This window comes from Papio anubis, chromosome 1 (genome assembly GCF_008728515.1).
Source record: "Papio anubis isolate 15944 chromosome 1, Panubis1.0, whole genome shotgun sequence".
In the NCBI taxonomy this organism is placed as follows: Eukaryota; Metazoa; Chordata; class Mammalia; order Primates; family Cercopithecidae; genus Papio; species Papio anubis.
This window is the reverse complement of record NC_044976.1, coordinates 14033064-14046826: the sequence shown is the minus strand read 5'-3', so window position 1 is coordinate 14046826 and position 13763 is coordinate 14033064. Positions and strand designations below refer to the sequence as shown.

Genomic DNA, 13763 nt, shown 5'->3' with positions numbered 1-13763 from the left:
ACTAAAAGTACAAAAATTAGCCAGGCGTGGCCTTAGTCCCAGCTACTCGGAGGCTAGGGCAGGAGGACTACTTGAACCCGGGAGAGCATACCAGCCTGGGCAACAGGAGTGAAACCCTGTCTCAAAAAAGAAAAAAAAAAAAATAAAAAAAAAAAGTTAGCTGGATGAGATGGCATGTGCCTGTAGTCCCAGCTACTTGGGAGGTTGAAGGGTGGGGATCACTTGAGCGTAGGAGGCCAAGGCTTCAGTGAGCCATGATGACATCACTACACTCCAGCCTGGGTGACAGAGCAAGACTGACCAAAAAAAAAAAAAAAAAAAAAAAAAAAAAAAAAAGAAAAAAACCCAAAAGAAGAACGCCTATCACATATTAGAAAATATTTTGAACTTTAATGACTGATGAAAAATACTATTTATAAGAACTCTGAGATACAGAAAAAGTAGTACTTGAAGGGGAATTTTACAATTAACGTAATAGAAAACAAGTTAATGAAATAAACATCTCTGTCAAGAAGTCAAAAACAGCAAAAATATAAAAGTAGAAAGGAATACAGAGAAAATAGAAATAAATGGAACAAGAAATGAATATATTACTATAAGAAGAATTAACAAAGACAAAACTGGTTATTTGAAAAAGCTAATACAATTGACAAGTCTCTGATAAAACCAATCATGAAAACAAAAGAGAAGGCATAAAATGATAATCTCAAAGATGACAAGAAGGAATCACTACCTACAATGCAGAAGTTAAAACAGAAAACCTAATCAGTAGTCAAAAATCTTTCCTTAAAGCGAAACCCAAAAACCTAAGCTCAACACCCAGATGGCATTACAGATGCTTTCAATCAAACTTTCAAGGAAGACAATCTTACATAAAGTCTTCCTAAGAGAAAAAGTCCCACATGGGTATCACGATAAAGAGAAGTTAGAAGTCAATCTCACTTCTGAATATGAATATCAAAGTCCTAAGCAAAATGTTAGCAAATGGAATCCAGTAGTATATTGAAAGCATAATAGAAATCATAATCGTGTTGGATTTCATGAATGCAAGTTAGGTTTAACATTAGAGAATGAATTAATATGGTTAGCACAATATAAAAGATTAAAGAAGAAAAATCAGAATAATCTAATGGATGTAGAAACAGTATTTCATAAAAATCATAGCAATTGTGGTTAGAATTTTTAGTCAACAAGGAGTAGAAGGACCTTCTTCAACCTGATAAAGGGTCTCCACATTTGAAAAGCCTTCTGCAAACACATTTATTGGGGAAATGCTGAAAGCCTTCCCTCTGTTTGAAATCAGGAACAAGGACAGCCCCCGATTACTACACTTCTTTTTTTTTTTTTTTTTGAGGCGGAGTCTCGCTCTGTCGCCCAGGCTGGAGTGCAGTGGCCGGATCTCAGCTCACTGCAAGCTCCGTCTCCCGGGTTCATGCCATTCTCCTGCCTCAGCCTCCCGAGTAGCTGGGACTACAGGCGCCCGCCACCTCATCCGGCTACTGGCTAGTTTTTTGTATTTTTTAGTAGAGACAGGGTTTCACCGTGTTAGCCAGGATGGTCTTGATCTCCTGACCTCGTGATCCGCCCATCTCGGCCTCCCAAAGTGCTGGGATTACAGGCTTGAGCCACCATGCCCGGCCGATTACTACACTTCTATTCCACATCATATCAGATGTCAGGAGTAATGTTGGAAAAAGAAATAAAATGAGGGCTGGAAAAAAAAGAAGTAAAATTGTCATTAATCTCAGATGATATGATTGTATAGTTAGCCAATCTAAAAGATGGTACAGATACATTACTTAAGTTAATAGAAGAGTTTAGCAAGGTTGCTGGATGATACAAAGTTTATATTTAAAAATCAAGGCTGGGCGCAGTGGCTCATGCCTGTAATCTCAGCACTGTGGGAGGCCGAGGTGGGCAGATCACCTGAGGTCAGGTGCTCGAGACCAACATGGCGAAACCCTTCCTCTACTAAAAAATACAAAAGTTAGAGGGGCATGGTGGTACATGCCTGTAATCCCAGCTACTCAGGAGGCGGAGGTTGCAGTGAGCCGAGATCGGGCCATTGCACTCCAGCCTGGGCGACAGAGCAAGACTCCATCTAAAAAACAACAACAACTGTATTACTTATACCAGCAAACAGAAAAAACAATAAAAGATACTGTCTAGACAAAGTCTCACTATGTTGCCCAGGCTGGTCTGGAACGGCTGAGCTCAAGTGGTCCTCCCACCTCAGCCTCTAAAAGTGCTAGGGTGAGCTCCCTTTATATTCTTTTTTTTTTTTTGGAGATGGAGTTTCACTCTTGTTGCCCAGGCTGAAGTGCAATGGTATGATCGTGGTTCATCGCAACCTCTGCCTCCTGGGTTCAAGCGATTCTCCTGCCTCAGCCTCCCGAGTAGCTGGGATTATAGGCATGCACCATCATGCCCAGCTAATTTTGTATTTTTAGTAGAGACTGGGTTTCTCCATGGTGGTCAGGCTGGTCTCAAACTCCTGACCTTGAACTCCTGATCCACCCGACTCGGAGAGCTGGGATTACAGGCGTGAGTCACCACACCCGGCCTTATCTCTCTCTTTTTTTTTTTTTGAGAGGAGTCTCACTCTGTCTCATTTTTAGTAGAGATGGGGTTTTATCATGTTGGCCAGGCTGGTCTCGAACTCCTGACCTCGTGATCCACCTGCCTCAGCCTCCCAAAGTGCTGGGATTATAGGTGTGAGCCACTGCACCCAGCCTCTTTTTTCTTTTCTTTTTGAGATGGAGTCTCGCTCTGTAGCCAGGCTGGAGTGCAGTGGTACGATCTTGGCTCACTGCAACCTCCGCCTCTCGGGTTCAAGCAACTCTCCTGCCTCAGCCTCCCGAGTAGCTGGGACTACAGGCGCGTGCTGCCATACCCAGCTAAGTTTTTTTTTTGTATTTTAGTAGAGATGGGGTTTCACTATGTTGCCCAGGCTGGTCTTGAACTCCTGGGCTCAGGCAATCCGCCCGCCTCAGTCTCCAAAAGTGCTAGGATTACAGGGGTGAGCCACTGTGCCTGGACTACATTCTTTAAAAAAAAATTTTTTTCTGCGGCATAAACTATAAGAAAAAAAAAAGCTTTTTAATAGGATAAAAAATAGGAAGTACCTAGAAATAAATTAACAAAAACGTTCTTTCCAGAGAAAATTATAAAATTTATGAAGACATATTACAGAAGACCTAAACAAATGAAACAGATACATCACATTCAAAGGTTGAAAGGTTAATTTTCTAAGGACAGAATCACTTTAAGACATACTTCCCCTATATCAAGATCACGAAGGTATTCTTCTCAGAGCCTCTAAAAGCTGCATAGCTTTGCCTTTTATACTATCTCTAATCTCCCCAAAACCACTTAAGAATCAGTATAAACCCAATAAGACACCAGTAGGTTTTTTGGGTTTGTTTTGATGGAAGTTGACAGGATTTAAAATGTATACAAAAAGTACAAAAGACCAACAGCTATTATGCTTTTGAAGGAAAAAGCCTTTCCCCAAATCCAAAAAACAAAGTGAGATTTGTTCTATCAGATATCAAGATTATTTCCAAATGATTTTAAATACTTAAATATAAAACACAAAGCTATACAGCTTTTAAAAGCTCTATCAGAAGAATACCTTCATGATTTTGATGTAGGGGAAGTATGTCTTAAATAGAAACAAGGAAGAATCAATCACAAAGGAAAATATTGATGAGTGAATATATTAAAAGAACTTACGTTCATCAAAAAGACATCAAATACAAGAATATATTCATGGCATCATTATTCAAATTAACAAAAAACTGGAAAAACTCTGTCAACAACAGAATGGATAAACACACTGTAGTTTATTCCTACATGCAATTTTCTTTCTTTCTTTTTTTTTTTTTTTTTTGAGACAGGGTCTTGCTCTGTTGCTTAGGTTGTAGTGCAGTGGCATGAACACGGCTCACTGCAGCCTTGACCTCCCGGGCTGAAGCAATTCTCCTGTCTCAGTCCCCCAAGTAGCTGGAACTTCAGGTGTGTACCACCACGCCCAGCTAATTTTGTATTTTTTGTAGAGACAAGGTTTTGCCATGTTGCCCAGGCTGGTCTCGACCTCCTGGGCTCAAATGATCTGCTCACCTCTACCACCCAGAGTGCTGGTATTATAGCTGTGAGCCACTGTGCCTGGCCATCCAATTTTCAACAATGAGAATGAATATTAAAGTCCAAATAATGACATGTACGAATCTCAAAAACATAAGCTGAGAGAAACCAGATACAAGATATATACACTATATTATTCCATTTGGATGAAATTCAAAAATGCAAAGATGAATCTATGCTGTTAGAAAACAGGATAGTGCTGACCTTTGGGAAGCAGGTAAGTAGGTAGTGGGAGGGAGGGGCCTTCTGGGCTGATGACAGTATTTTGTCTCTTGATCAAGTGAGGCTCACATGGATGTGTTCATTGTGTGAGAATTCACTGAGCTTCACACCTCTGACTCGTGCATCTTTCTGCATGTGTATTATATGTCAATAAATAATTTTAAAATGTGGGTATCATGAAAATAATAAAAAGTCGGCCAGATGCAGTGATTCACGTCTGTAATCCCAGCACTTTGGGAGGCTGAGGCGGGTGGATCATCTAAGGTCAGGAGTTCGAGACCAGCCTGGCCAACATGGTGAAACCCCATAGCTTCCAAAAATACAGAAATGAGCCGGGTGTGGTGGAGTGTGCCTGTATTACAGCTTTTCAGGAGGCTAAGGCAGGAGAATCGCTTGAACCCGGGAAGCAGAGGTTGCAGTGAGCTGAGATCATGCTACTGCACTCTAGCCTAGGCAACAAGAGTGAAACTCCATCTCAAAAAAACAAAACAAAACAAAAGACAAGACACAGAATGCGTGAAGATATTTGCCACAGAGATAAAAGACTATGAGAAAAAACAGGAAAAAAAGAGATGAACATATAAATAACCCCTACAAATCAATTACAGAAAGGCAGATAATCTAATTAAAAAATGGGTAAAAGACTTAACAGACAGGCCCGGTACAAAGTAATCCCAGCACTTTGGGAGGCTGAGGTGGATGGATCATCTGAGGTCAGGTGCTTGAGACCAGCCTGGCCCACATGGTGAAACCCTGTCTCTATTAAAAACACACAAAAAATTCACCAGGTATGGTGGCTTGTGCCTGTAGTCCCAGCTACTCTGGAGGCTGAGGCATGAGAATCACAAACCCAGGAGGTGGAGGTTGCAGTGAGTCGAGATCTCACCACTGCACTCCAGCCTTAGAGCCAGAGTAAGACTCTGTCTCCAAAAAAAAAGACATAACAGGTAGGCATATCATAATGAGGGCATCCAAAAGGCTCATATACAAATGAGAAGATGACTTCCTGTTGACAAGAATTAAAAAAAAAATTAAAAACAAAAGAAAAAAATTAAAATAAAAAAAAGAAGAAGTCTGTGTTCCTTGCACTTATAATGGATCTTTTACTCATGTATTATTTCATAATACCCCGCACTGGTCATCTGAATGCAGGGTATGTGAATATTGGTCCACTGATCTTCCAAACAATGACCTTTTTTTTTTTTTTTTTTGAGATAAAGTCCCACTCTGTTGCCCAGGCTGGAGTGCAGTGGCGCAATCTTGGCTCACTGCAACTTCTGCCTCCCGGGTTCAAGTGATTCTCCTGACTCAGTCTCCCGAATAGCTGGGACTACAGGCACGCACCACCACACCGGCTAATTTTTCTATTTTTTTTTTTTAGTAGAGACAGGGTTTCACCATATTGGCCAGGCTGGTCTCAAACTCCTGACCTCATGATCTGCCTGCCTCAGCCTCCCAAAGTGCTAGGATTACAGGCATGAGCCACCGTGCCTGGCCAACGTATTTTATTATACTTATTAAAAAAAGAATGGGCTGGGTGCAGCGGCTCATGCCTGTAATCCCAGCACTTTGGAAGGCCCAGGCAGTTGGACCGCTTGAGGTCAGCAGTTCAAGACCACCCTAGTCAACATAGTGAGACCTTGTCTCTCAAACAAAAAAAAAAATTTTTTTTTTTTTTTTTTTTTTGAGACGGAGTCTCGCTCTGTCGCCCAGGCTGGAGTGCAGTGGCCGGATCTCAGCTCACTGCAAGCTCCGCCTCCCGGGTTCCCGCCATTCTCCTGCCTCAGCCTCCCGAGTAGCTGGGACTACAGGCGCCCACAACCGCGCCCGGCTAATTTTTTGTATTTTTAGTAGAGACGAGGTTTCACCGTGGTCTCGATCTCCTGACCTTGTGATCCGCCCGCCTCGGCCTCCCAAAGTGCTGGGATTACAGGCGTGAGCCACCGCGCCCGGCCAAAATTTTTTTTTTTTTTTGAGACAGTGTCTCATTCTTACCCAGGCTAGAGTGCAGTGAAACCATCTCGCCTCACTGCAACCTCTGCCTCCTGGGTTCAAGTGACTCTCCTGTCTTAGCCTCCCGAGTAGCTGAGATTATAGGTGCGTGCCACCACATCTGGCTTTTTTGTATTTTTAGTAGAGATGAGGTTTCACCATGTTGGCCAGGCTGGTCTTGAACTCCTGAATTCAGATGATACGCCTGCCTCAGTAAAAAAGTTTTTTAAGAAAATTAGCCAGTGGTGCGTGCCTGTAGTCCCAGCTGCTCAGGAGACTGAGGCAGAAGGATCACTTGAGCCCAGGAAGTCGGAGCTGCAGTGAGCCGAGGCTGTGCCAGTGCACTCCAGCCTGAGTGACAGAGTGAGATCCTCTAAAAAACAGAAAAAACCACACACTTTGATGAACCAATCTCATAAGAAAATTTTGAGAAGCTGTCATGATGGCCAATACAAATTTTTCGTAATTCTAATGTTCTTGGAAGCCTGAATTTTATCCCTGGCAATAAATACCACCAGCTGTTTGCTTTAAAGCGCCACATCACTTCATCCGTTTTTGAGAAAATGTCTGCCAAATTCCCGAGTCTAAATGACCATAATTCTCTGTCATTCTTCCAAGTAAAAGTGATGTTCCATTAAGAAAAGTGGCGAGGGAGGCACTTGTCCTTAGGACATTTGGACTTTGTTGTACAGCAGGACGGCTTTATGCACACTTCCCGTCTCATCACACAGAATATTAAATCTATCAAAAAGAGATGCACTCAAGGGTTAAGGTTTAATAAAATTAACACTTCTTACTGCTTCATCAAGGATATAAGGGGAGGTTGGGCATGGGGGCTCACGCCTGTAATCCCACCACTTTGGGAGACTGAGGTGGGCAGATCACCTGAGGTCAGGAATTCAAGAAGAGCCTGGCCAACATACTGAAACCCCATCTCTGCTAAAATACAAAAATTAGCTGGGCATGGTGGCAGGTGCCTGTAATCCCAGCAACTCGGGAGGCTGAGGCAGGAGAACTGCTTGAACCCAGGAGGCGGAGGTTGCAGTGAGCCGAGATCATGCCACTGCATTCCAGCCCGGGCGACAGAGTGAGATTCTGTCTTAAAAAACAAAAGAAAACAAAATATATAAAGTGAATCTGGTGGTGTTTGTTTTTGCTGCGAGTGACTGGGGGTGAAGCACATAATGATGATAGGTGGCCTGGTGCCCAGCCTGGATTCACGCACTGTCGCTGGCAGCTTCACCCACTATTGCTTTGGCACCATCGGTGCAAATGTCAACACAGCGAAAAAGGCAAATCATGTCTTGATATGATCTCACAGACTTCCTCTTGAAGGATCTTTGAGAATCCCCAGGAGTCTATGAACCGCACTCTAAAAACTGTTGTCCTAGAGAATTCTATGCTTAGGTAATGATATTCATTGCAACACTATTCCTCAAAGCTCCCAGTGTCCATCAACAGAAGAATGATTCAATAAATCATAATGGCCATAAATACCATATAGCAATGACAACAAATTACATAGAGCAACAGGAAACCACTGGTGCTACTAGCGGTCATTAAGCCACCTGTTGTTGGGAAAATTGAGTTTGTTAAGCATACACTTCATATCCACAAAGAGCATGCTGGTAAAGCAGCCATTCTACCAGTAATTTTGTAAATGTATTCGATTTACAATTTTCCCCAGGGGATAAATAAATATAATTCTCAGAACTATAAACTGTTCCTAAAAACCAATTAAGGAAATCCTCATCCATTAATGTTGGATTGAGATGATCTTCTCTTTTCTATTCGGACACTGGTATTTGTTTTCTTCCTGACTCACAGCACCTTCTCGTCTCCATCAGGAACCCCCTTGTTTTATGTGCTGGTGGCTGTTCTGAGTTTTGTCCTTGGCCTCCTTCTGGCCTTACTTTACATACAGCAGTTGTCTCTTAACTGCAGAGGATACATTCCAAGGCCCCCAGTGGGTGCCTGAAACCACACAGTACTGAACTCTATACATACTATGTTTTTTTCCTATACACATACCTATGACAAAGTTTATCAATTAGGCACAGCAAGAGATTAACAACAATAACTAATATTAAAATAGAACAGTTCTAACAACATACTGTAATAAAGCGATGTGAACATGGTCCCCTCACTCAAAACATCTTATTGCACTGTAGTCGCCTATGTTTTGGACCTGGTTGACTGTGGGTAACTGAAACCTCAGAAAGCGAGTAAGGGGTAAGGGGGGTGGATCAGGGGAGACTATAGTATTATGCCAGGAAGATCTTACCCTACTCAGGACTTCAACCACTAACCATTTACTGATGATCCACCAGTTTCTACCCTCAGCCTGTATACCTTTCTTAAGATCTCGATTCCTATACCCAACTGTAAAAAGGACTTCTCCCCTTCTATTTCCTACAGGCAGCTCTAATTCAATATGTCCATAGCCAAAGTTCTCATCTTCCTAAACCTGCTCTTCTTTCTTTACAATCCACTTTCCCATCTGGTTTCCATGGTTTGAGGTACCCTTCTTCTGTGTTCACAGGACACCTGAGCTGCCATTAGAGTGGATGGTTAGGTCTCTCTCCTCCCGACTGAGATGCTTGAGGGCAAAGACTAACTCTGGATGTCAGAGCTGGCTCTGTGTTTGCTAACACAGCAGGCAGGCAATGAAATGTTTATTGAATGAATGAAATAAACAATTTTATAAAACTTCTTTCTAGCCTTCCTTAGGAGGACAGTCAAAATGTCCTTGTAAATAAAATATGTTCATTATACGGATTTTGGAAAACACAAAGATTAAATTGATATATAATTTTACCATCGACAGATGATCACTACTAATGCTTTCCAGTATTTTTTTCTTTTTCTTTTTTTCGCTTCTTTTGAGAACATTGGTAGCAATATTTCCAGTTCTTCCTATGCATACACAGGTATTCATGTTATAAAATTGAGATCAGTGTTTAAATTGTATAAATAATTTTGCATCCTGGTTGCTTTTTAACATTATGCAACGAAAATTATCCCTATCATGAAGTATTCTTGAAATTGACACTTTAAATGGCTCTATAATACTCCCTTTATGGGATGTACTAATAATTATCCTACTTAACCTACTGTTGGATACTTACATTTCCCCCCCCGTTTTCACTATTATGAAAATCGCTTAATATCTTTAGATGTTAAGTCTTTGTTTGAGTTCCTATTCCCTTAGTACAGATTTCTGAAAGATGGTCTCACCTCCCTTAGGTCTTTGTTTAAGCCCTCAATGAGGCCCTTCTAGGCCATTCTGCCTTAAAACAGCAACCCTTCTCCCCTAATACTCCACATTCCTCTTTCCTGCTTTATATTTCTTCTCAGCACTGATCACTATATAACGAATGATAACAGACTATATTATACTGTTGGTTTGTCTTTCCCAGTAGGACACAGGACAGGGAATTCTGTTGATCTTATTCAGTGCTGTACTCCTGCACCCAGAACAGTGTTTGGCACACAATACTCAGGTTTACTCATGAATTTAGGCAATTAATACAATATTACCAAATTCCTTTTCTGAAAGCCTACTTCCTCTAGCAAGATAGCACTTGTTTCTGTACACCCTCAACAATACTATTTTAACTTAAAAAATCTTTGACAGTTGGATGGGTGAAAAAAGGTTAATGTTCTCAGATTACTTGTGACATTTAATTTTTAAAAATGGTTATTACTCATTTGAATCTCTTCTCAGAATTTTGTGTTGATTTTCTTGATTAAAGCTCTTTAGAAATTAAAAATATCAATACTTTAATATTTGTTGTAAATATTTCCCCAGTTTTTTAACTTTACATTTTAAAGTCTTTCATGAAAACATAAAACTTAGAGTCAAGTTATTAAGATTTTCCAAGATTTTTTCCCCAATGCTTTTTAACCCTTTTCCACCTTAAGATCAGATAAATATTTATCTGTACATTCTCTCAGTTTGTGGTTTCTTCTTATTCCTTCTTATTACTGTTTTACATTTAACTTTTAAATTCATTTTGTAAAAAGAGTATTGGTTTTCCAACAGGAGCCCTTTAAAGGTGTTAAAATTTTCAAATGTTTTAAATTAAAAATTTTAAAGCAAATGGTATGAAGTTAGATAAAAAAAATTCATTAAAAAATGTTGTGCATCTGAAGGAAGAGACCGAAAACTCACTGATCCTTCACCCACTTTGTTCAATTTTGCTGCTTATTTACGTAAAATCTTGGGATACAACGTGAAGAAAATCTTAAACCAAGGTGACCCTCACGTACCTGGATAATATCGGCAGGCTTGTTTATATGTTCTTTGAAGATCAAGAGGGTGGGGGTGTAGACATTGATGTTGTACCGCCTCGTCATCTCTTCCGTTCCTCTCAAACCCACATATACGTATCCAAATGACAAATAATCTTTGTATGCAAAGGCAGTCAACTGTTAAAGCGTAATAGAGAGGAAGAAAATAAAACTACAGCAAAGATGTAAACGACAAATCAAGTAGGGCTTTTCACATCACTGAGCAGAGAGACGGATGCCAGCTTAACGGCTCCACTAGGTCTTCTGTATCCCTGTATACTTTCAGGAATGCTATGGTGTTCCATGTGCAAAAACTGTACCAACAAGGTAAATAGAAATAACTCACTTCTTTTTCATAGTTAGGGCAAAATAATCACCTTGAAATCTGTACTGGTCAGGAGGCATGGGTCTGGGGATTACCTGTACTGTAATTAGGTAAGATGGCAGTGACCATGCCACTGGTCAGGACACCTTCCTCTGCCATCTCATGTCACAGTGACACAAGAGGTAGTGGGGAGTGTAGGTAGGCTGGGAGTATAGTGGGGGAATCATTCAGAGGGCAGGTCTGAAGTCAAAGGGAATGGCGCTCACCGTGCTGTAGTGAGAACTTGGGTGGGTTATGACTGCTCTAAGCCTCAGTATCTTGGTCTATGGAAACAGGGATAGTGGCTAGGCGTGGTGGCTCACGCCTTTAATCCCAGCACTTTGGGAGGCCGAGGTAGGCGGATCACTTGAGGTCAGGAGTACAAGACCAGCCTGGCCAACACGGTGAAACCCCATCTCTACTAAAACATAAAAATTAGCCAGGCATGGTGGCATGTGCCTGTAGTCCCAGCTACTTGGGAGGCAGAGGTGAAAGAATTACTCAAACCCAGGAGGCAGAGGTTGCAGTGAGTCTAGATCACGCCACTGCACTCCAGCATGGTCAACAGAGTGAGACTTGGTCTCAAAAAAAAAAAAAAAAAAAAAAAGCCCAGTGCGGTGGCTCACGCCTGTAGTCCCCAGCACTTTGGCAGGCTGAGCAGGTGGGTCATGAGGTCAGGAGTTCGAGACCAGCCTGGCCAACATGGTGAAACCCTGTCTCTACTAAAAATACAAAAATTAGCTGGGTACGGTGGTGTGTACCTGTAGTCCCAGCTACTCGGAAGGCGGAGGCAGAAGAATCGCTTGAACCCAGGAGGTGGAGGCTGCAGTGAGCCGAGATCATGCCACAGTACTCCAGCCTGGGCAACAGAGTGAAACTCCGTCTCAAAAAAAAGAAAAGAAAAAAAAAAACCAACAGAAACAGGGATAGTATCTCCATCACTGGGTTCTTCTGAGGATTACATGATATATGCATAGAAAGCACTAACACAGTAACTGGCATTAGTCAGTACCGAATGCATGATGGTTAAGTAAAATTTCTGGTCTTCAAACATTTCTCATGGAAGAAACTGTTTCTTACAAAAAAGACAAATAGTAAAATTTCTGGTCTTCAAACATTTCTCATGGAAGAAACTGTTTCTTACAAAAAAGACAAATAGGCTGTTAAGTTCCAACTCAGAGATTACTTTCTGCTAAAAAAAAAAAAAAAAAAAAGAAAAGAAAAGAAAAGAAAAGAAAAGAAAAGAAAAGAAACCATTACCCCAGCATAGAAAGTACCTTGTATAACAGTGGCACAATGGGCGTTTGGTCAAACAGAAGGACATGAGGCTTATTCTCTTGCTGCCAGCCAGAGAGGAATCTGACATAATTTTTATTTGTAACCTTAAATTGAAAATAGAATGTTAGTCTCAATATTTAATTCTTAACAATTGTATTATACTCCAGTCAGGAGAAAATAAATCAAATAAGTGTAAAAGATCGCAAAAAATAAAAATGCAGACAACTAATCTTTTTGTCTTCATTTGGCTAAAACTATTAAAAGAATGGTGATATTGATTTCATATTTTCATTGAACTCTTACAGACTGAAATCATAATCCTGTCTGAAACAATTACTGACCATATTATAAAAATTGAGCTTCCAGAGTAGGTTCTCGCTTAATTATAGAGTATACTTCTTAACACACTAGCCAGCAGAAGATAATGCAACACTGCCCCTTGCAATATCTATCTATCTATCTAGATATCTGTCTATCTATCTATCTATCTATCTATCTATCTATCTATCAATCATTATCTATCAGGCCTCAGTCTCCCATCTATCTATCATGCCTCAGTCTCCCAGCTTGCCCCTCACCCCTTTTTTTTCTGAGACAAGGTCTTGCTTTGTTGCCCAGGCTAGGGTGCAGTGGCAAGATCATGGCTCATTGCACCCTCAACCTCCCAGACCTCCCAGGATCAAGTGATCCTCTCATCTCAGCCTCCTGAATAGCTGGGACTACAGGCACAAGGCACCATGCCTGGCTAATGTTTGCATTTTTTGTAGAGATTGGGTCTCAGTATGTCGCCCAGGCTGGTCTTGAACTTATGGACTCAAGCGATCCTCACACCTCAGCCTCCCAAAGTGCTGGGATTACAGATGTGAGCCACCACTCTAGGCCAGCTTGCTCTTTTTAAACGGCTTAAATAAAAATAAGGTGGTCCACCCCCCTATACATTATATAATTTCATTTATTGTTATCTGAATTGTTACTTTCCCCCGTTGATATCTTAAAATATTCCTACTGAGAGAAGAAATTAAAAACATGAATAAATTATCTAGCTAGAAATTTTTCATAGTCGTTAAAAAAAGTTTATCTTTCCATACTGCATCTAGAATGATTTACATAAAACTCAAATTTGATCATTGCACTCCTCTGCTCAAACCCCTACAATAGCTCCATCACCCACGGGCCAAGGCCCAAGCTCCTGAAAGGAGCATGGAGGTGTTCTGAGGCCCTCACAGGGAGATTCCTAATAACCTCTCTAACCGCCCCCCAACCCCCTCCTCTGCTGCTCACCAGTGAAAACTTCTTACAAAGCAGGCTATTTCACGTCTCCTGATTTCTGCCTGCCTGCAACCCAACCCAGTCCAAGGGTCACTTCTGCCAGGAAGCCTTTCCCAACTCATTAGGATGGGCTCCAACATACTGGAAATAACCACCCGCTAGGGAGCTGCTAACGGCTATATTAATCTATACCAGGCAC

The 13763-nt window shown here is 41.2% G+C and overlaps 1 protein-coding gene across 4 annotated transcripts in view; it reads right to left on the bottom strand.

The window, feature by feature from the left end:
• The window catches only part of DNAJC16 (DnaJ heat shock protein family (Hsp40) member C16), a 52010-nt gene that overhangs the window by 18786 nt on the left and 19461 nt on the right, over positions 1-13763 (bottom strand). For all 4 annotated transcript variants that reach the window (XR_642966.3, XM_009199381.4, XM_009199411.4 and 1 more), the window contains exons 6-7: positions 12295-12399; positions 10633-10791 (exon numbers count right to left, since the gene is read on the bottom strand). Coding sequence is in view for 3 of the 4 variants with exons in the window: in XM_009199381.4 (XP_009197645.1) it covers positions 10633-10791; positions 12295-12399 (264 nt within the window). In the remaining variant the exon portion in view is untranslated. The remainder of the gene's footprint in view (positions 1-10632; positions 10792-12294; positions 12400-13763) is intronic.